Source organism: Gadus macrocephalus, chromosome 18, assembly GCF_031168955.1.
Source record: "Gadus macrocephalus chromosome 18, ASM3116895v1".
Classification (NCBI taxonomy): domain Eukaryota; kingdom Metazoa; phylum Chordata; class Actinopteri; order Gadiformes; family Gadidae; genus Gadus; species Gadus macrocephalus.
In genome coordinates, this window is record NC_082399.1 from 3,292,290 (window position 1) to 3,314,715 (window position 22,426).

The window sequence follows — 22,426 nt, forward strand, 5'->3', positions numbered from 1 at the left end:
CGCTATTCTCTTAAAAAAAAACACACACACACACACACACACACACACACACACACACACACACACACACACACACACACACACACACACACACACACACACACACACACACACACACACACACACACACACACACACACACACACACACACACACACACACACACACACACACATTTTGGGGCCCTAAGCATAACTCCTTTATGGAGTTATCGGTTAAATCTACAGCAGGTCCTTGCACTACGGCGGCCATTTTGGTTTGGTAGACCACCAAATAATTAACCGGAAGTAAAACTACCCGAAAAAGTCACGTGATTGAATACAAAGAATACCGAAACTCTACGGTTGGAACTAATCTAACGTCACCTTGTTTCCCGGGTCAACAATAGCTGACGGACCAGCCGCCCGGGACAGCTCTTCCTGTGACAACATCAATATAACTATCACAACCTCTCTGGAATTATTTACCTTTGAACGATTATATAAGCTTATTGCAATGTGATATCTGGGGCCGCATACAATGGAAGAATATAGTTCTGAAGTCAATGGTGAGTAAGGGAATACACATCGTGAACTGAACAGATGAGTGTGTTGTAATGCGATTGCGGGCAACGGACAAACTTCATTAACTGGACTCTGACTAGAATCTTACTTGATAATCACTTTAATGTACTAGACGGTGTTTGAGGTGCAATGCATGCGTCTTTATAGCTCATAACGGGTAGTTTCCGCAGGATTTAACACGCTTGTGTTTGAATACACACGTTCCTTTGAATACCTCCAGCGTGTTATGAGGTGAAGTGTTCTCTGTGGCGGGTTATTACAATATGAAAACATGAGACTGACGTGTTTAGGATTTCCTACATGTTACGTGTTTCCTACATGTTCACATGTAAAGTTTATCCATGTTCACATGTATAATCCCTATAAGGTTCACATGTAAAGTCCAAACAAGTTCACATGTAAAGTCCAAATAAGTTCACATGTAAAGTTCCTCCATGTTCACAAGTTAACCATGGTCATACCCAAATGTTAACCGTATGCGATTGGTCTATGTGCCATGTCCATCTTGTGTTTCCAGGTGCGCCTCTCTCCCTCTCCTGTCTACGTCTGCTGGTTCCGCCAATCCGACTGATCTCGGCGGCCGTCTGGCAGACAGTGAAGCAGAAGGCGGTGCTGGATTATGGGATGCTGGAGGAGTTTGTTTACATGGTCACTGATATGGTGCCCCATCTCCTGAAGGCGAGACAGAGGGCCGAACTGATCTTCGGCCTACGAGCACGGGTGAGGAACATATTTTAGTCTCAGGCAGGGTTCGAGTTATGATTCCATCTCTGTGGGGGTCTCTTAAAGTTAACCTTGCGCTGAGTTGTTGAAAGTAAGTCGGAAATAAGCCCCTTCAGGTCGAAGCAAGACACCTCAGTTTTCGGCCAGACCTCTCTCTATGGGAGCTCAGCTCCCCCTAACCCTCACCCTAACCCTGATCTGCAGGCGTTTGAGTGATTGTAAATTCTGCTCCTCTTATCGCAGCTGATTCTGGAGCTTTGTCGCTCGGAGGAAACTTCAGACGCTAAGATCATTCAGCCCCATCTAGACCGGATGCAGCATCTTCTGTCCATGTGGGATGTAGAGGTGAGCCTTTATTGACGTATATGTTCCTTCATGAATTGAACATTTTTATAACTTTTTTTGTTTTGTTGTTGTTGTAATGAGGAGCTGAAGTACCAGAAGTACCCGGCTACACTTCAGTGACACCTTCTTAATCCTGTGTTATCATAGGTTCATAATGCCGGTGTGGAAATATCAGATTCCCATTTCCTGGGTCTTGTGCAAAGTCTCCTCAGAGATCCTGCTGAGCGAGATAGGTTTTTCAAGGTCAGTGTTAACAAGCATGTTTATTTCAGATTAGTATTATCGTAAATAGTAACCTGTAAATGAAGGCGATTCATATTGTTATTTTTAATAATAATGACATTAACCTTTTGGGGATTTCTCTGGTTGGTCACAAATGTATGTCTGTGAAGGCACATAACCAATACTGGTATCTCATCTCTCGACATTTCTACGCATTTTTATTAATGGATTTTTCCTCAGGATGTTTTCCCAGAGGAATTTGGCCCGATGTATGACAAAGCGATACAAACACTGATGTGGCAGTTCCTCTCCAGACTGGAGGAACTGCTTCCCGTCCAAACGGTACAACAGGTAGGCTGACAACAATGTCAACACAAGCACAACGACATGTACTGATAGCTAAACATTTAGAATTGAGTCAAAACAGTCAGTTACATAAGGATCTAGGAAATTAGCTTCATATTCAATTCACTGTACACTGTCACACACAATGTACAGCTGTTTGCACTTCATAATAGTCCCTGGACCCCATTCAGGAGATTGTTCTACACACCTTTCAACGCCTACACCTTTTTCCCCTGCTAAGGTTGCGTCCCTGCTCGCTGATTCCTCAGCGGTTCTTCAGGACAGCATGGAGTCTGTGTTTCATCTGCAGGAGCTCAAACCCTTGCTGGAAAGCCAAAAAGATGTCAATGTGCTGGAGGACGGCGGTGAGTGAGAGGGTGAGAGGGTGAGAGGGTGAGAGGGTGAGAGAGTGAGAGAGTGAGAGAGTGAGAGGGTGAGAGGGTGAGAGGGTGAGAGAGTGAGAGGGTGAGAGGGTGAGAGAGTGAGAGAGAGACGTATATGTATACACACAAACCGGTAACATGTTCCCACTGCGATTCCAGACTCCTCGTGCGACACGTGCATTCTGCCCGCGCTGTTCCTCCCCCCCGTGGGGCGGCCGGTGGTCGCCGCTGAGCTGACGGAGCCGATGGCCGAGGGGGCCCTGGTCTACACGGTGGACGCCGGCCTGGGGGTGGAGGTGGTGGAGACGGAGGAGACGGAGGGGACGGAGGGGACGGACATCTACATCGGGGAGAGCGGGAGCGAGGTGGCGCCGGCGGCGGGAGAGCAGTGGTTCGCTCTGGGCGCGGAGGAGACGGCGACGGGGCCGGCGGACGAGGTGGCGCCTGGCCTCGACGCGGCGGTGGCGGTCCCGGCAGAGGTCACGGTGGAGATGGAGGCGGAGACGGAGGAGGGGCGGCAGCGCCAGGAAGTGGAAGCGGAAACTGAGGCCGGCGCCGACGTCCCGCTCGGCGAGTGTCTCAAATCGTCCACGCTGGAGTGCTTCGTGCTGCTGCAGAGGCTCAACGCCGAGGGGGGCTCGCCGACGCGGCCGGTGAGACGCAACCGCGGCCTCAAGATGAAGATGTACCTGGAGGAGCGGCGGCGGGGCGGCCAAGCGCCGACGGAGAGCGACGCGGTCGACAAAACCGACTACCTGCCGCCGCCGCAGCAACAACGACGCGCGAACGGGCCCACCGAGAAACCCGCCTTCCGTTGTACGGCCTGCAGCAAGGAGTACCGGAGAGCCGCGTCGCTGCTCCGGCACAAGTGTGCGAACCGGAGCCCCTCCGAGGACGGGCCGGGCACGTCGTTGAAGGAAGAGGAGGAGGAGGAAGGCGCCCTGGGGAAAGAGGCGTCCGCCGACGGGGAGAACCAGGAGCAGGCCCCCGTCAGCCCTGGGGGCGCCGGCCAGGGGTCCGTGTTCTCCTGCCCCCACTGCAGCGTGGAGTTCAAGTGCAAGCAGACGTTCCGCTGCCACCTGAGAAACATCTGCTACAGCGGGCAGCTGGTGGACCCCGAGGGGCCCGGCGGCGGCAACGGCGCCAAGCGCTGCTTCCCCTGCGACGAGTGCAGCAAGGCCTTCCGCTACAAGTCGACGCTGGACTCGCACAAGCACACGCACAACCCGCTGTACTGCGACGTGTGCGCCAAGCTGGTGCGCGACGCCGAGGCGCTGGCCATGCACAAGGCGTCGCACACGCCCTTCCAGTGCAACCTGTGCGCCGACAACTTCCGCGTGTTCAAGGAGCTGCACAAGCACTACGTGGACGCGCACAGCCCCCGCGTGCCCTTCGACTGCGGCCACTGCGGCGCCGGCTGCGGCAGCCTGAAGCGGCTGATCCGCCACGAGTGGAAGCACACGGGCCACCAGCCCTTCCAGTGCCCGCACTGCCCCAAGCGCTTCCGCTCCTACTCGGACCTGCAGGAGCACCAGAAGAAGCACACCAAGGCCTACCCCTTCCTGTGCTGGGAGTGCGGCAAGAAGTTCCGCCACAACGTCACGCTGACGCGCCACGTGCAGCGCGAGCACCGGCCGGGCCAGGACCCCGCCGAGAAGGCGCGGCCGCCCGGCTTCGTGTGCACCCACTGCAGCAAGAGCTTCACGGCGCGGCGCTGCCTCCTGCGCCACGTGGACTTCTACCACATGGGGCTGGGCCACCCGTGCTCCCACTGCGGGAAGGGCTTCTCGGGGAAGGACGCGCTGGTGCGCCACATGCTGATCCACACCGGGGAGAAGCCGTACAAGTGCGACGACTGCGACAAGTGCTTCCGCTCGGCGTCGGAGCGCAAGGTGCACGGCCGCTACCACACGGGCGAGCGTCCGTTCCGGTGCAAGGTGTGCCTGAAGGGCTTCGTGCAGTCGTGCTTCCTGACGCTGCACATGCGCACGCACACGGGCGAGCGGCCGTACCCGTGCTCGGCCTGCCCCAAGGCCTTCTCCAGCCTCCACGGCCTGAAGAGACACAAGAGGCTGGTGCACGCGTAAACAGCAGCGGGCGGGGATGAAACTAGGATTGTTTTGACGATGTTGGGCGGTTGTCTGACGTTTGTCTGGCGATTGTTAAACAGTTCTTTGACGATTGTTTGATTGTTTTCAGAACTCTTTGATGATTTTTTGACAAGAGGAGGAAAGGTCCGGTGCTTTAAGAGGATAGGCTTTGCGTTGCTTTTGGTAATGGCCGACCCACTCGCAGCTAGTTTTGGTTTGTTATTGTTTGGAGTTCTGTATGTCTGTGAGAGTTCTCGAAACGTTTGGTTCTAGAATTGAATTAGGGAAGAACTGGAGAAGAGCTTTTGTAAACAAAGGACATCTGAATAAATCAATTTGAAATCAAGTCTGTTTTTTATATTAAGGGTCTTCTGATAATTGGATGTCACTTTATTTTTCTATTAATCCCAATAATCAGAAATGATGATGATTCTTTGCACTATTAATAGAATGGCTTTAGGTGTAGTGTTTCGTTTATATTTAAAGGCTGAGCCTGAAATCTTTATCAGGGAACATAGCAGTATCATATTTATTAAATAATATACACACTACACAATAATATAGACTACTTAATGAAATAATGTAATATAAAAAACGTTACATATTCAATGATTTGTATTTGCACGACAATTGATGTGGCATTTATTACTGCCATAGATTTCAAATCAACTGAATATACCTCGAGCCGTATTTCTTATTTGTGAAGAAGAGCCAATCCAACTCGCCGTTACTTTCAGTTGCAGGTGAGCGTCTACAACTTTGTATATGCTAATGAGTCCTCCGTGACTCCGCCCACCCGGCAGAACGCCGTCGCTGCCGGCGGCTCTGATCCGCGGAGGAGAGACGGAGCCGAGCTGCGACCATCGCTTGATTTCATTTGACGCAGTAGAAGTGGCAGAAGCAGCGTGTGTGTCCGACCCATAGTGATGCTGAACGTGGGAGTTGTGGGCGGCAGCGGTCGGCACTAAATCAGCTCTGAAACAATATTTGGTTTGTTACATAAGGAATACCTTGAAATAAAGGTAAGCTCATATTTCCAATGTTTCTGGAGACTACTGTTTTGGTTATGGACTCGTTTTGTATTTTGTATAGGTTTGTATTTATTTGCGGGTAGGCTGCATACCGTCCTAAGAGCGCTAATGGATCAGTGCATTAATATGGAATGATAGGATACCTCGTTCACTTTGTGGTTAGTCATGTGCGATTACTGACACGGAAACATTTTGGTCCAGTCGCCATACATAATTAAAAAAAAAAAAAAAAAACTTAAAACGTGAGACCATTCAAACAAGATTACAGATTTCACTAACGTTGCGTCTGCGCTTTGCTTGGCTGCAGCACTTTTTGTTTTTGTTGTCACTTTCAGGCGGAGGTTGTGGGACTCCGAGTATAGAAACACTAACACACTACCAATCCCCGTGGGCAGCTAATCCCGGATCTCCTCTAATCTCTTCAAAGCACTATTTTGCACACACGTGTGAGTAGCATTGGCCTTATGACATCGAGTTTATCCCCAGTTAGCTTTCACTGAAAAAACGAACTTATTTTGACTGCGATCAATGCCATTGGCATATTGCGTTTTTTGTTACTATTAATATTTATTGATGCATTGGAGGTGTAGCCAATGAGCCGTGTTGTCCGCTTATTCATTCTTAGGAGGAATCCACGTTTAAACACTAATTGTATAACTTATTATTTTAGTATTTAATTTTTATTTCTGCTTCGCTTTTGTCGCAAATCGATGTCAGTCGTTGCGTTAGAACGCCCCCCATCTTTTATCTGCGTGCCTTTGCAGTGTTCGTTATCATCCAAATTCTCCTCCTCCGTAACCTCCAACGTCTCCATGACAACATCACATCCCTTCTCTGCATTAACGTTTAGGAGCAGGGGGGGGTTTGCTGCTGAGTCTACAGAAATGTTGCACACACACACACACACACACACACACACACACACACACACACACACACACACACACACACACACACACACACACACACACACACACACACACACACACACACACACACACACACGCAATGTATCTTTGTGACTCACTCGAAGCGCTTTAAAAAAGTGCTACTTTCTCTGTTCAGATCGCCCCTGGATCTTGTGAGCTTTAGGGTGACCGTGCACTTTCAGACTGCGTCTCCGCCGTTGGACCCACCGGCCCGCTGGGAGATTATAGAAACCCATAAAAAGTTCTGCAGTTCCGTCAGCCATCCTGCCGTGATCAAGTCTTAAACGTCCCTTCCTCCATCTCTCACTTCATCCTCTCTCTCCTTCTCCCAGTTTTGATTTGACTTCGCCCGCAGAGCGAAGTCGCAACCACGCGCACGCACAAGCACGCACAAACGCACGCATGCACGCACACACACAAACACAGAAGAGCACTCAACCAGAGACAGGAGCTCCATCACACACACACACACACACACACACGCACACATACCCAGACCCGTGGTCCTAAATGTGGTCTAATAAATCAAGTGCTTTGTGCCCTCTCATCACTTTGGACTGCAGGAGGCTGGTGTCCACTCAGCTGCAGCACTACAGCTCTCACACACACACACACACACACACACACACACACACACACACACACACACACACACACACACACACACACACACACACACACACACACACACACACACACACACACACACACACACACACACACGGTGCCAGCAGCACACACACACATGGTGCCAGCAGCACACACACCAAGCCTGGTACTATAGTCAGCCTCTCTTTCACTCCATCTTTATATCTCAGACATTCTGTTCAATGTAGCCTGATCAAGGGAAGACACACAGATAACTTCGGTTAAGCATCGTCAGAGACTCGACGTGTGTCCATGATCCTCAAAGGGAAACCTTCAGATCGTTGGCAGAGACATCAGAGGATAGATAACTCACTCTCTCACACTCTCTCTCTCTCTCTCTCTCTCTCTCTCTCTCTCTCTCTCTCTCTCTCTCTCTCTCTCTCTCTCTCTCTCTCTCTCTCTCTCTCTCTCTCTCTCTCTCTCTCTCTCTCTCATGCTGACAGCATGATGAAGGACTGCCTGCAGTTCCTCGTTGAACCCGCTAAAAAGCTGAAGATTCGCCTCAAGGTACCATAATAAACAGTATCCACTGAGTGTATAAATAGGTTATATCGTGACCAAGCCATAATCAACTTCTCCCCGCCATGAGGTTAAAGTTGTCAAATAGTTTCCTCACAAAAGGTGTGTTGTTGTTTTGTCTTCGCTTCTTATTCCTTGTCCTAGGAAACTCGGAAGAGAGTCCGGAATGACAGGAAGGAACCTCTGGTGGAAAGTCAGCTGTTTATTATGGAACTGGCTCGGGAGCTGAATAAAATGTGCCAGGTAGACTCAACGCACAAACGCACTCTCTCTCTCTAAAACACACTTCATCCACCACACTCTCTCTCTCCAATACACACCTCAACCACAACACTCTCTCTCTAAAACGCACTTCATCCCCCACACTCGCTCTTTAACACACACCTCATCCACCGCAGAGTAGTCCAAGGTCATGCTGTATTCACCGTTCCCATGGGTCCACTTCCACTAAAAATGCATCGTAAATAGGATCGCCTCATTCAAACGCAGAAGGGGAATATCCCTCCAGCCCCGTTCTGCCTTCTGAAGATACACGGGTAAACGGATATGGTACGGCTCCGGTACGGAGGACGTCAGGCGTCAGGGCCGCAGAGTCGCTCACCAGCTTCCGCAAGGGACTCAAGACTCCCTTGTTCAGAGTTCTCCTGGACTCTGCATCGCCTCCCCCCCTTACCCCCCCCACCAACCATTCTCATCCCTAACTCTCCTAAAATCACCCCTCTTACGCACTTATTGTTTATTATCTTATCAGCCTAGTGTTGTAAATAGGGATTGGGTTAGCCCAGCGATTGAAAGTGTTGAGACACATTTCTATGAACATCCTTACTGTTCTGACAGCGATATATATTGTTGTTTCCCTTTCCCCTGACAAATGTACTTATCCTAAGTCGCTTTGGATAAAAGCGTCTGCAAAATGCCCTCAATGTAAGTGTAATGCTGTACCTTTAATGTCTTCTGCCTCTGTCACCCTAGAGGTCCCACGTCCTCAGCCACATCTGGACCTTCGAGGACAGCTGGCCTGCCAGCGTGTGTCGGGACTTCATCGTGGAGTGGGCCGCCGTGATCGAGAAGAGGGTGCAGGTATGACAGTATGCCACCCTGGGGTGCTTCACTGCTGATCTGCGTCAGCTCTCATGACGCTTGCAGGGAAATTGCGTTGGAATACTTTTCGATGGATTTGAATCCACTCATCTCAAAGGTTGAAGACCTGCAACATGTGTTACAGTATACATATACGTACAGCGTGTCTTGCATTAAGGGAGCAGTGGACAATATTTCGAAAGATAATTAAGTAGATATATCTTCTCGTTAGATTACAGCAGCTATCTGTAAAATCCAATCTCCTCCAAATTGTTTCAACTTCTACGAGTACCTTAAGACTAATAGTAGGCTGTCAAAAAGAGTTCAACCCACATTAACCCACCTTAGTTCAATAATGATTGACGTAACTCGGAGCCAGTGAAGACACGGCGCTGGCCAACCATACTCCTGGCAGACAGTAACCCTCATTGGCACACATCAACCGCTCACTGAACACATCATGGCTTGCCCTTTCCCCGTGCGGCGTGCAGCCCCGGCTGATCCAGACGGAGAGCCAGGCCGAGAGGACGGAGAAGAGGGACTGGAAAGGCCACCTGCTGTGCATGCTGGAGGCCGGGGGGGAGTACGAAATGGCGCCCCACAAGAGAGTCATCCTGGACTGGGTACTGGACGTCAGGAGCCGGCCGGAGGTGGGGCGGCTTGTTGTTGATGTCACACATGATGACACACGCGCGCAAACACGCACACACGCATACATACACGTGCACGCACGCACGCACTCACGCACAGACGCTCAGGCACGCTCGCACACACACATGATACAGACCCCACCCTCTTGCTGTGTAATTCAATTTTCTCTCTCTCTCTCTCTCTCTCTCTCTCTCTCTCTCTCTCTCTCTCTCTCTCTCTCCCCCTCCCTCCCTCCCTCCCTCCCTCCCTCCCCCCCCCAGGCGTCTATCTGGCCGGGGGAGCCTGTGCTGATGATGCTGGATGACCTGGAGTTCCAGTGGAAGAGGGGCCGTCTGCCTAATCTGCTCCCAGCCATGGAGCTCATCATGCTGGCCTTGCTCAACGCCCAGAGTCCTGAAAAGGTCTGGTGCTTTCATCTATCAAAAATAATTGGGAAAATTGAAAATCGATTGAAACTCTCAACTCACAATGGTATTCTATTCCTTGTGTGTTTGTGTGTGTCTTACTGTCTGTTCAAATGTTTCTGTATCTGCATGTGCTTGTGTGTATTTGTGTATGTTGACATGTGTGTCTGCGTGTGTGCTTGCATGTGTGTGCCTGCATGTTTGTGTGTGTATGTCTGTGTGTGTGTGGGTGCGTGTTTGTGTGTACGTGTGTGTTTGCATTTACGTTTGTGTGTGTGTGTGTTCTGCATGTGTGTACGTGCATGTGTATTCTGTGTGTGTGTTCTGCGTGTGTGTGTATATGTGGGTCCTGTATGTGTGCGTTCTGTGTGTATGTGCGTTCTGCATGTGTGTGTCCACAGGAGGACGTAACCAAACAGTGGCTGGTGAGGAAGCAGCGAACCCAGAGGATCGGTGAGTAAAGTTCACAAGGAAACTGTTTGACTAGCGTTTGACGGACAGCCGGGACCCCCACACACACACACACACACACACACACACACACACACACACACACACACACACACACACACACACACACACACACACACACACACACACACACACAACCACACACACACACACACAACCACACCATCCCTGCACACATCTGACTAGTCTCACAGATCTGACTTAGATTAATGTCTAAAATCTCAAAGCAGACGATCTCAAACTCTCTTTCTTATTTGTTTAAACCAATCACGTTGCAGGAAGCGGGCTCTGCCAGCGCTTCATTGGTGGACCAAATCTCGGCCATCACTGCTTCACTATATTAAAGTGCCTGGTCACTGTAGACATACACTAATTAAAATCATTCTCTGCTGCTTCACCCACTCTTGTGAATGAGCGAGTGGCTCCGTAACCAAACAGGACACAAGGCATAACCCCATCCCTTCCAGTTTCTGGTTTCTGGCCCAGACTCTGTGCCGACTCCTACAGAGGTTCTGTTCTGGCCTAGAATTAAGCTGGATGCCAGATGAACGGCTCAGCTACAGTGGGGTCCGTTCCCAACATGAATCACACGTTTTAATGTGGATCGCCGGTCACGCACAATCATTGATCAAGTGTTGATCAATGACCCACTTCAAGAGCCAGAATCGGTTGCATTATTTATGTAGTAGAGCAATGTAGTAGTACAACAATGGAGCATTTAAATTGCTGAGTCATTCCAGCGAAAGCTAACTGGCATTGAGGACAAATCGCAGGCTGCTGATAGTGGCTAGGAAGGGATTTGTTGACAGGGAGGAAGGCGCTCTGTCCGCTCGATGTCCATCTGCCTCCAGGCCTTCAGTAACCCTGTGTCTCCTCCCCTCAGATGCTGCTCGCTACATCCCACACAGCGGTAAGTGTCGGGACAGGAACTTAACAACGTGTGAAGCAATTGAGTGCAGAAAAGTGTGCATTGTTTATTGTCGTGCACTCATGTATCCCTTCTGTTCTTTCTCAGTGTGGAATTGGATCTGCGAGGCGGCAGGTAAATACAATCTTTGTGTTGGTGTTTATCGCTTAGATGGTGGAACATAAAGACAGAGAGGGACGCATTGTACTCAATAACCAACCCTGCATCAATGTTTACAATAATAGTATTGCGTGTTATTCCCAATGATTTGTGTTCCCCGACCTCTTCTCACACACACACACACACACACACACACACACACACACACACACACACACACACACACACACACACACACACACACACACACACACACACACACACACACACACACACACACACACAGAGGACGTCCTCCTGGACCCCGACACGGCCAACGGCGACCTGCTGATCTCCGACGACGCCAAGCGCATGCGCTGCGGCGTGGAGGGCGGCGACGCCCCCTGCTGCGCCCGCCGCTTCGACGGCTGGCGCTGCGCCGCCGCGCGCCGCGGCTACGCCTCCGGGCGCCGCTACTGGGAGGTGGAGGTGGGCGACCGCGACTGGCGCCTGGGCGTGGCCAAGGCCCGGGCGCCGCGCAAGGGCTACCGCGCGCTCAACGCCGACTCGGGCTACCTGACGCTGCGGCTGGAGCGCGGCAGCGAGCTGAAGGCGCTGACGGTGCCGGCCACGCCCCTGGCGCCCGGCCTGGCGCCGCCCCGCCGGGTGGGCGTGTACCTGGACTACGAGCAGGGCCAGCTGTCCTTCTACGACGCCCAGCGGCGCGCTCATCTGTACACGTACAACGAGAGGTTCACCGAGGAGCTCACCCCCGTGTTCGGCACGGCGGAGGCCATGAAGGACCTGGTGATCCGGCCTGCTGCCGTCAGGGGCCCCTGCCTCTGTCCCGGGCCCTGCCTGTGGAACTGAACCCCCCGTCCCCCCGTCCCGCACACGGACCCGTCCCGCACCCCGTTGCACCCCGGTCGCGTTGTTATGTTGTTATGGTTACTGTTATGATTGTTGTTGTTTTCCTGGCTCATTGCTGGCACAATGATGAGTTTGATGAGATACGGGATGAAATTCCGTTTTCTTATTTCGATTGATTTTCCTGGGCTTGAAGCGCAGCATGCTTCCCCTGCAGGGTTGCCTTTTTTGAGACATAGGGTAGGAAAAGCACCTGACATCCCGTTGACCTTCGACCCCCGTACTAAACTGTATCGAACAAGGATGAAGGACACATCTCTATCTCTGAAAATATATCTATTTTTGACACCGTTTAACATTCAGAAACGAGAACTCGGCCACGTGTCCACGAAGCATGAAGACGCGTCTTGGGAGGACCGCGACGCAGTAGAGTGCTAACGTAGAGCCTAGGCTGTGCATGCCAACAGACGGCAGTCTCTGCTTCTCTTCCTCTCTCTCTCTCCAGCTTGTTGCAGGCATTTCTGTAGTGCATTAGCGTTTTAGTTTTTGTTTTTTGACACGTTTAATTCTGCTGAAACTCATCTGTGCATTATCTTGTGATGGCCAAGGCACGACCCCTCATCCAAACGATAATAAATGACAAAATGGCAGACTCCATGATTAACCTTTGTCTCACATGGTCACAAGTTACTGTTGGACATTGATAGAAGTTTACTTAGAGTCTTTATTAAGTGCATTAAAGTGGATATACCCAGATACAAAAATACAAACAAAGCCAAAAGGTTTTTGCTGTTATAATGAAGCAACTCGTACAAGTTTATCTGAAGTGCAGGAATACTATGGCACGTTTTTTTTTCTTGGTGCAAATACAAAAGTTGTTCCCTCATATAAAAATGTCAAATTAAAACGTAAGCACAATCTTAATGCCTGAAAAAGCTAGTTCTTAAAAGTATCATGATCTCATCTTTCAAAAGAAACTAATGGAAAAAATATTGCTATCTTTGTAAGAATATACAGCTCATTGCAAAACACATCTTGAGTAATGAAAACCCCTTTTATCTTTTAATGAGTATAACCTTTAAAGAATGGTGCCCACGAGTACGTATGATACTACGAAGAAAAGATGTTCAATTCTGGTATGTTAAACCCAAAGTGTTGTGTACTTTGGAGCAATAATGGGTAACATAACACCATAATGAAATCCCCTGTTTGCCTTCATTGGCACGACAGGGTCCACATTTAACCATGAAGTCTGGCTAGTTCTGTATATACATCCAATAAAATTACAATAGTCGAAATGCATCTTGCACACAGTGAAGCTAACCGTTTGTAAAATTAGCACTAGCATTCGTAGAAAAATCGCCCCCCCTTCTCTTCCTGACTAATTATCATGTTAAGCACAAGGAAGATTTAGGAGCGGGTATTAGTACCGGTGGTAATCCCGTTTAGCCATCTAGTGTAGTAGAGCCATGTATCAATCTCAAATGACAGGCTGGGGATGTGAGACAGGGGGAGGGAAGCAGGGGGGAGATAAGGTCACTTTGGATTTTGGAACAACTGTACAGATTATCATTGGCTGTCCTCATTTCAAGCCTTATAATCCGTTGGCAGGCGTCGATGCGGAGCGGACTTGAACGCATCACTCAACGCAAAACTAGCATCAAAATGCATTTTAACTTTGTAAAAAATAAACCTTAAAGCGCTAGAGGGGATGTAACAGAGGTTCACCTACTAACACAAAAACTAAACTAAACAATGTTGTCTTAAAAAGAAATAAAACGCATACATCTAAATGCTTTGTCAACATAACGAGAATAAAAACAAAATGGTGGCTTGGTGATTCGAAAATCTTTGGTCGGAAAGAACCAAGATGGCGGCCAGAACTTTTATGGACCTTGGGTGCGTTTGGGGGAGGGGTGGTGGTGGTGTTGGTGGTGGTGGTACCGTCGGGTGGGGGTCCTTAGGATTCGTAGAAGCGCTCCACCTTCTTGGTGACGGTGGTGCCGCCCACCATGCTCTTCTGCACCATCCCCTGGGTGACCTGGCGGGTCACCATGCCCGTGGTCATCACGCCACTCGTCTCCATGTGCTGCGTGGTCATCATCATGCTGCCGCCGCCGCCGCCACCGCTGTCCTCTGTGGAGCGCAACAGCCGCACGTTAGTGTGTGAGTGTGTGTGTGTGTGTGTGTGTGTGTGTGTGTGTGTGTGTGTGTGTGTGTGCGTGCTCACATAATCACTCCCTTAATCAGTACTTCATCGCTTAACTCGCTTACTCACAAGTGGATAAACCTCTCAGCTCCAAATGATTACCATGTCTTTCATAATTGATTTTTATTCAATTTGAAATGTCCCTCATTTTTAGTTGACTGTTTGATTGAATTATTTTAATTAGAATTAATAATTCAACTTTTTATTATGAATCAATTTTATAATATTGCATTATTCACATTTTATATATTTATCTTATGTGATCTATTCTTCAATATTCTTTCGTGTTTCATGTGGGAACACATGAACGTTGCATTTGGTGAACGTGTGTTCGGAGCTCTGAATGCAGTCGTGGAGCGTGTGTGAACGAGGGCTGGTTGAAGCAGCCTCACCTGGCCCGAGTCAGACCGATTGGACTCTGGGGCTGGGTGAGGCTGCACAGCTGCTGCGCATTAAGCAATCACCAAACACTCAGGGAGAGATGCATGGCAACAAGGAGCACTCGTCTGCAAACCTTTCAACAACCCCCATCCTGTTGCATCCTGTAAAGCCACATAGGTGGTGTGTAGCCCTAGCATTGTTCAGACAGTCTCTCTGTGTGTTTATTTGAATGTGTTTGAATGCTGTGGAAGCGTACCGCCAAAGTAGGGCTCGGTGAACACAGTGCGGGACACGTTGGTGTGCGAGCTGACTTCAGCGGGCATCTGGAACACCTCCCTCCTGGTCATGGAGCTGCCCCCGCTGTACTGAGACATCGTGCCTACAGGGAGAGGAGAGGGTCAGAATACATGGAAATGGGTATGTTCTGGAAGATGGGAGTTTATCATCATCAGTATAATCTTACTTGCGGTGACCTAGTTAAATATTTTTGGTTAAACATACAGTAAACACACCATAATGTACAATCTGTCAAAACATGCGTATAAAGCAGCACTCTCACATTAGACCAGAGCTGATTGTGACACTGCAATCAGGATTTAAACCCCTTTAAGTTCAGTTAAAGAGAAACAGAACACTACAACTAGACTGCATCATTCCTCATTAAAGTAATCAGTGAGAAGCTCAGTAAGTTATTGCAGCTCAAATGGCCGGTGATAAACCAATCAATGTACATAAACCAGTGGTATTCTCTTCCTTGTGTCTGCGTTAGTGTGTCTGACCGTCTGTGCAAAAGTTTGTGTGTCTGCATGTGGTTGTGTGTGTTTGTGCGTATGTGGGCGTTTGTGTGTGTGTTTGCTTGCATGTGTGTGTGCCTGCTTGTTTTGGGGGGGGGGGGGCTGCCTTAAAGTAACCGAGTGTGGCGTCGCCTGTTAGCAGTTTGAACAGTACTGAGCACAGGTTGTGCAGCCCCCCAGGGCGGGGGGTCTCACCTCCGTCCTGGGACTCGATGGTGATGATGCCCTCCCTCTCGGGGCCGAAGCCCTGCGTGGTCCGGGCCTGGACCTTGAACTTGTAGGGCATGTTCTCGCTGAGGTTTGGCACGGTCAGGCTGGTCTCGGCGCTGTCCCCACTCACCTGGAAGGACCGCAGGTCACCTGGGGGAGGGGGGGGGAACACAGGGGTCAGGTGGGAGGAGCCACGTTTGATTTAATACGCCATAGCACATAGGAGACGGGCCACTAACGCCAGGAGAGGACGCGCTTGGACGAAGTTTCAGGGCACTGACACCATTATATTTAACGGTGGATTGAGTTCATTCTTATGCCAGCACTCGTCCACAGAAGGAGCTGTTTCAATCAAAGCACCCCCGGTTGATTATTGGACAGTGTAGCATACCGCCTACTAGCATGCGGCCTACTAGCATGCGGCCTACTAGCATGCGGCCTACTAGCCAGCTCAACTAACCCTTATAAACCCCAACCCCAATCCTATAAAACAGGGGACAGAGACTGTGGCCCCCGTTCTGGCACCTTCCACTGTCCGAGATCCTCCTTGGGATGTTTTCCAGATCCCAGGGGAGTTCAAAACGCAGAACTCCAAACCAGGGGTTCTCAAACCTCTCGCCGCGGAGCATTGGATACCGGGCCACAGAGTAATAAAACCGACCCGAAAAAGTAAATAACTAAAATGTTAAAGGGCTCATGTCATGCCAGCAGGTGTGGGTGTGATTAGCTGGTACAAGCCGTTTGGCACAGGGCAGGCGTGATTATCATAGTGACATCCCGATTGGGCATGTCCACCTAGATGTACTCTGGATAGATCAGTCTACCGGCAATCATTCCTTCCCTGTGCCAAACGGCTTGTATCAGCTAATCATTCGTCACCTGGTGGCATGACATGAGCCCTTTAGAAAAATGAATAATAATCGTAATAATGTTCCTACAGTATCTGTTCATTAGATTAGGTTAGGCAGACATATAACGCCTTGTTCACACTACATGCGTCCGTCGACGGATGGGGGCTTTTTGACGCATCCATGTGTTTTTTCTGGGTTGCATTACAAAGGCGATTTCATCGGACAGTGTCCTTGCGTACATTTGCATAACGCAGTCTGATTGGCCGACAGATCCGTCGCTGCCTGAAAAGTTGAACGTTTTCTCAACTTTTTGACTCAGGCCACGGAGACGACAGAACGGACGGACCCACAATGCATGCTGACGTGCAAAGTCAATGAGAATCCGTCGACGGACGGAGGTGGCGTGAACAAAGGCGTGATGGTTTGAGTCCCGGTCGCTGCAGTAGCGACCCCCCCGCCTCACCTCCTCCGTGCAGCTGCTCGCAGGTCACCACGTAGCCCAGGATGTCCCCGTTGGGCTTGCGGGGTTTGTCCCAGCTCAGCTGCAGCGCCTCGGGGCTGAGGGCCGTGAACACCAGGGGCCCCGGTGCGCTGGGCGTGCTCAGGGTGAAGGGGGAGCCTGCAGCGAGAGGAGGGAGAGAGGGGGCCAATCACAGTCAGGGACGGTTATCGTCAGTCTTCTTCTGTGGTGTTTGTATGTTCTTCTGGAGACTAATATCACAATATAATGCACCGATGAGTCTGAGCGGAATTAAAAGTGTCAAAAAAACAAAAAAACAAAGGCTAACGCACTACAGAATTGACTGCAGCAAGCATTAAGAGAGAGAGAGGAAGAGGAGGAGAGACTGCCGTCTGTTGGCACGCACAGCCTAGGCTCTACGTTAGCGCTCTACTGCGTCACAGTCCTACAAGATGCGTCTTCATGCTTTGTGGACACTCAGGCAAATTCGCAAGAGTTCTCAGTTCTGAATGTCAAGCGCTGTCAAAAATAGATTGATTCATAGAAATACTTGTGGTATTGTCAAGAACATTGGAAATACAATAAAAAAGGTAGGCCTTAGAATAATATATTTATTAACTATTAATACAGCGAAATGTTGCAATTTGACTATGCACCCTTAGTTTAAATGTCTTCAATAGAGCATCTGTATTTAAGAAAATAATAGGGGTTTAATATAACGGATGCAATTCCCTCATTCTGTATCACAACTTTATCGCAGCCAAGTATTGGATTGCTGTCTTGACTTGAACTTGGCCCATCGTTCTACAGGCTGCCATTAAATATTAACACTGTTGTTGTGGCAATGAACACAGAATTGGAAAGCTGTTAAACATGATATCCGAGTGCACAGATTCACTTCCCACCCCAGGAGACGGAACAAACGGTCCAAAACTACAACGGGCGCGATCGATCTCGCTAATGTCCCTCGGGCGATACAAAATAAAGAGGGAAAACATCCCATTACTGAAGCCTAGCCTCGTGACTGCATCCTCATCTCTCAGTCACGTTCTGCTTCTCTCTGCAGACCAGTCTAGCCACGAGACACTGGGAAGCCTTTTCCAAAAGATTACATAATGTAAGGACCAATCGGTACCAGGGGGAGGGAGTGAAGGCCGTGACGGACAGGGAGGGAAGCGCCCGGCAGGATTTCAAGACAACAGCCAGGCCCCAAGGAAAGCATCGATATCGAGGGGGGGATCAAATTGTTTTTATCCTGAGATATACAGAATAAATAGGATAAAGGAAGATTTATCAGGGATTTGCACGGAAGTCTTATTTCAGAGGGACGGATGCCTCTGCTTTATATCCAATCTGATTCGGCAAGAAAAGAAAAGAAAGAATAGCAAGAGAGTAATTCAGTGGTTTAATCTGATTGGCTGCATTCTTTTGAACAACGTAAGCCCACGCCCATATTTGGAAGTGAGTCACTGCCCAGCTAAAACCAGGGTGGTCTCAGGGGGCCGGGGGAGACGGTACCTGGCATGGGGCTGAGCGGACTCTGGGGGTCCACGGCGGACTCGATGGTGATGACCCCCTCTCTCTCGGGGCCCCAGCCCTCCTGGCTCTGGGCCTTCACCTTGAACAGGTACGAGTGGTTGGGCAGCAGGTCCTGCACCACCACCGAGTTGTCCCCAGGACTGCTGACGTTGATGCGCTTCACCTCGCCTGCAGCCAGGGGGGGTGGAGGACGGGGAGGGTGAAGGAGGGTGGAGGAGGGGGAGGGGGTGTAGGAGGAGGGGGGAGGAGGAGGGGGGAGGAGGGGGAGGGGGTGTAGGAGGAGGGGGGAGGAGGAGGGGGGAGGAGGGGGAGGGTGGAGGAGGAGGGGGGAGGAGGGGGAGGGTGGAGGAGGGGGAGGAGGAGGGGGGAGGAGGGTGGAGGAGGTGGGTGGAGGAGCAGGAGGGTGGAGGAGGACGGTGGAAGAGGGGGAGGGGGTGGAGGAGGGAGGGGTTGGAGAAAGAGGGTGAAGGAGGGGAGGAGGAGGAGGAGGAGGAGGAGGAGGAGGAGGAGGAGGAGGAGAGTGGAGCACGCCGGGGTTAGATAGTCCTCAACAACCACATGAACCACGCAAGTCTCCAGATTAGTTACCTAGCTCCAACCAGAACCCCGCAGACAGGACAAATCTCCTGACCAAACAGACCTCGGCTCATTGGTCGTAGGAACCGTCGAGAAGAATTGGGGGAAACCATGACAACGAATGCAGAACTACCAAACAACGCATCAAGTTGTCAACTTGTCATGGCTGCCAAAGATTCTAGTAGGATCACCCGGCGCGGGTTCATTGATTAGCCCATCCACCCCTCCACCCATCCTCACCTCCATTGAGCTGCTGGTAGAGGACGCTGTACCCCAGGATGTCCCGGTCGCAGTGGGGCTCCTGCCAGCTGACCCGCAGGGCGGTGGGACCCAGGGCGGAGAACACCAGCCTGGTGGGGGTGTCGGGCACCCCCGGGTTCCCCCTGCTGTCTGCTGGGGGGGGGGGGGGGGGGGGGGGGGAGAGGGGGAGGGTCAGATGGAGGGGAGGGTGGCACGGAGAGAGAGAGAGAGAGAGAGAGAGAGAGAGAGAGAGAGAGAGAGAGAGAGAGAGAGAGAGAGAGAGAGAGAGAGAGAGAGGGGGGGGTACGGCAGATCAACACACAAATTGCCGGAGAGACGGGGCAGATGGTTTTGCTCGCTCCCCGGGCTCGCTGGCACCACCCACGTCAGCGGTGTGTGCTTGAAGCGCCACTCACCCTGGAGCACCCGGTCGAGGTTATGCAGGGCGTCGTAGACATCCGACGACTCGGTCCTGGCCCGCGAGGCCGAAGCGGTCTGAGAGAAGCCGTAGGTGCTGCTGCTGCTGCTGCTGCCGTACTGGCTCTGAAAGCTGCTCTCTGTCCCGGCCAAGCCAAAGCCCCCTGAGAGCAACGCAACGAGGAAACAGGGGAGAGCAGAGGAGCAGAGAGGACCAGAGGGAGAGAGAGACCAGAGAGAGAGAGAGACCAGAGAGAGACAGAATGAGCAGGAGACAGAGACCCAGAGGGAAGGAGACAGAGAACCAGAGAGAGAGAGAGCCAGAGAGAGAGAAGAGTGTGAGATAGAGAGAGAGATAGAGAGATATACAGAAAGCCAGAGAGAGAGATATAAACAGAGCCAGAGAGAGAGACAGTTAAAGGAAGAGGGGGAAGATGGAGAGATGTTGGAGAGATGGTAAAAGTTAGGAGAAGCCGATATAGGAGTGGAGGAAGGAAGGACGATATATTGAAGAGGAGAGGAAAGGAAAGGAGGAGAAGAGACAGGGGGAGAGGTAAGGAGGAGAAGAAGGGAAGACAAGGAGAGGAAGAAGCTTAAGTCAGCACAGCTCTTTGCAAAGTGTAGGGGCAACAGCTCACTGTGCAGCAAAACCGGCATTCTCAAAAACCAAGCCCTCTGCCTCGACATGCACTCGGGCCGTGTACGTCAATACTTCAAAATAAAAGCCTCCCTTTCAGCCAAAAAAGGGATCCCCGATAAGAAGAAGCCCGAAGGTTAGTTCACTTTGAAGCACGGCGACGTACCGAGGTCTGGGAAGCGGCCTCCGATGTCCCCCATGATGATGGAGTCCCGGATGTTCTCGTCCGCGTAGCCGCGGTTCTCAGAGTGCTTCCTCATCACCACCTGCCGGGTGGAACTCCCCCCGGCTCCCCCCGGACCGCCGAGACCTCCCGGACCGCCGAGACCTCCCGGACCGCCGAGACCTCCGATACCCCCGATCATGAAGTCTTGCTGGAAGGTGTTCCCTGCGGGCAACGGGGGGGACAGACACAAGGTCACCGAAACCACTCGGAGTAACCGACGTCTGGTTGGGAACGTTATGTTCCATAAGTTGAAAACGTGGTCAAGGTGATATTTATAGAAACATAATAACAATCCGTGAATGTACAGTTATGAGGTTTCTCAAGCAGAGCGCTGATTCTTCAAAGCTTTCCTTGAATCTGGGGAGGAAATCCCAGCGGCCCCGCCGAACCGTACCTCAACAAGCTAGCTTTGCTAATTAGCGCAGACCCCCATAGGCTACAACTACTGAGCAAAAACAAAAAGGGGGATCAAGAATCACTCGTTCAGAATTCAACTAGACTTATTACTTATATTCACCTAGACACTTGTTGTATGTTGTACATCCTGGCACTTATTGTACGCACTTAGGGTGTGTAGCATGTCCTTGCACTTAAAAATACTACTTAGCACTGTGTAGCATCTTATCCTAGCTATCTTTGTTGTATACGGGGAATGGGTTTTTATTGCTTGGCACTTCAAGGAACATCCTTACTGAACCGACAATGATATATTGTTGTTTCTCTGTCTTCTGACAAATGTACGTATTGTTAGTCACTTTGGATAAAAGCGTCTGCGTAATGCCCTAAAGGAAAATGTGAACGTAAATGAGCTAAGGTGATACGAGCCTGACATCTGTCTCAGTCTTACCCTGTCCGCTCAGGTAGGTGGTGGATGTCTTGTCCTGTCCGCTCAGGTAGGTGGTGGTGGTGGTGCTGTCCAAGGTGGTGTTCATGGAGCCCCCCGCCCCCCGGTAGCTCAGCGTGGACATCGGCGAGGAGGAGGAGGACACGTTCCTCGACGTGCTCCCCGGGAACAGGAAGCCCTGCTCGTACTTTCCGTTGATCAGCTGGTCACCTGGGGAGCCGACATCCAACGAAAAACACGTTACAATTCACGAGGTCGTTCGCCTTCTTGAAGGCGGGGGACGGACGGACCGATGTAGCATGCTAGAAACCCGCCGACGTCGCTCTCGGAACGGGACGATTGGAGAGGCACCAGGGGCGCCACCTGGTGCTGGAAGAAGGCGTCAGAGAGGGGGGGGGGGGGGGGTCCACAGAGAGGACGCGATGCTCTCGACGAAACCTCGTCGTCAGGGCGAACCAGCGACACATATGCGTGTATGGACACGTACACAACCCACACATACACACTCGTGACTCATACACAACCAAAGCATAGATCACCTGCCCTCGCTCGGAGGTGACAGCAGGAAGAGACACACACACCCCTGAGAGAAAGCCTGCCTGCAATCATCATCAACTGGGAAGGGTCAGTTGATGCCTCCTCCTCCTCCTCCTCCTGGCAGAGCGGTGAGTGGAGCACCAGGCAGGAGTCGGAGGTTCAAGGAGAGAGGTCAAGAGAGATCAGACGAAGACGGAACCAAAGCCTGGCCGACGTTTCATTTTCCTC

The 22,426-nt window shown here is 50.9% G+C and overlaps 3 protein-coding genes across 5 annotated transcripts; 2 read left to right on the forward strand and 1 right to left on the reverse strand.

Moving 5' to 3' along the window:
• Window positions 1–333: 333 nt before the first annotated feature.
• On the forward strand, window positions 334–5,017 carry LOC132446873 (zinc finger protein 418-like). The gene is made up of 7 exons (XM_060037441.1): window positions 334–547; window positions 1,081–1,283; window positions 1,530–1,631; window positions 1,779–1,874; window positions 2,094–2,204; window positions 2,440–2,563; window positions 2,741–5,017. Exons 1-7 carry the CDS (start codon window positions 520–522, stop codon window positions 4,666–4,668), a joined length of 2,592 nt encoding a protein of 863 aa, XP_059893424.1. The 5' UTR covers window positions 334–519; the 3' UTR covers window positions 4,669–5,017.
• A 453-nt stretch (window positions 5,018–5,470) lies between these two features.
• On the forward strand, window positions 5,471–12,941 carry zgc:194990 (uncharacterized protein LOC568410 homolog). 3 transcript variants are annotated; one of them, XM_060037518.1, is made up of 11 exons: window positions 5,471–5,693; window positions 6,010–6,148; window positions 7,723–7,786; window positions 7,943–8,041; window positions 8,771–8,878; window positions 9,370–9,528; window positions 9,790–9,930; window positions 10,335–10,386; window positions 11,288–11,314; window positions 11,420–11,446; window positions 11,718–12,941. In XM_060037518.1, the coding sequence occupies exons 3-11, from the start codon at window positions 7,724–7,726 to the stop codon at window positions 12,278–12,280; spliced, it is 1,239 nt and encodes a 412-aa protein (XP_059893501.1). In that variant the 5' UTR covers window positions 5,471–5,693; window positions 6,010–6,148; window position 7,723; the 3' UTR covers window positions 12,281–12,941. The 3 variants fall into 3 exon arrangements, with proteins under 3 accessions (XP_059893501.1, XP_059893500.1, XP_059893499.1); XM_060037517.1 differs by having other exon boundaries at window positions 6,038–6,148; XM_060037516.1 differs by lacking the exon at window positions 6,010–6,148.
• A 42-nt stretch (window positions 12,942–12,983) lies between these two features.
• On the reverse strand, window positions 12,984–21,896 carry LOC132446898 (integrin beta-4-like). Its single transcript, XM_060037476.1, has 9 exons — window positions 21,665–21,896; window positions 20,758–20,979; window positions 19,954–20,118; window positions 19,538–19,690; window positions 18,701–18,889; window positions 17,186–17,341; window positions 15,857–16,021; window positions 15,124–15,246; window positions 12,984–14,413 (listed from the first exon to the last, which is right to left on the reverse strand). Exons 1-9 carry the CDS (start codon window positions 21,783–21,785, stop codon window positions 14,238–14,240), a joined length of 1,470 nt encoding a protein of 489 aa, XP_059893459.1. The 5' UTR covers window positions 21,786–21,896; the 3' UTR covers window positions 12,984–14,237.
• Between the last annotated feature and the right edge of the window lie 530 nt (window positions 21,897–22,426).

Bases quoted from the DNA above. Each gene is read 5' to 3' on its own strand.
- LOC132446873 (XM_060037441.1), top strand. From the start codon at position 520: ATGGAAGAATATAGTTCTGAAGTCAATG. The intron at 548-1,080 runs GTGAGTAAGGGA...TTGTGTTTCCAG, and splicing joins ATATAGTTCTGAAGTCAATG to GTGCGCCTCTCTCCCTCTCC. The intron at 1,632-1,778 runs GTGAGCCTTTAT...GTGTTATCATAG, and splicing joins TGTCCATGTGGGATGTAGAG to GTTCATAATGCCGGTGTGGA.
- zgc:194990 (XM_060037518.1), top strand. From the start codon at position 7,724: ATGATGAAGGACTGCCTGCAGTTCCTCGTTGAACCCGCTAAAAAGCTG. The intron at 7,787-7,942 runs GTACCATAATAA...TCCTTGTCCTAG, and splicing joins AGCTGAAGATTCGCCTCAAG to GAAACTCGGAAGAGAGTCCG. The intron at 11,315-11,419 runs GTAAGTGTCGGG...GTTCTTTCTCAG, and splicing joins TCGCTACATCCCACACAGCG to TGTGGAATTGGATCTGCGAG.
- LOC132446898 (XM_060037476.1), bottom strand. From the start codon at position 21,785: ATGTCCACGCTGAGCTACCGGGGGGCGGGGGGCTCCATGAACACCACC. The intron at 20,980-21,664 runs GTAAGACTGAGA...CGTTGCCCGCAG, and splicing joins CACCTACCTGAGCGGACAGG to GGAACACCTTCCAGCAAGAC. The intron at 15,247-15,856 runs GTGAGACCCCCC...CTCTCCCTGTAG, and splicing joins CATCGAGTCCCAGGACGGAG to GCACGATGTCTCAGTACAGC.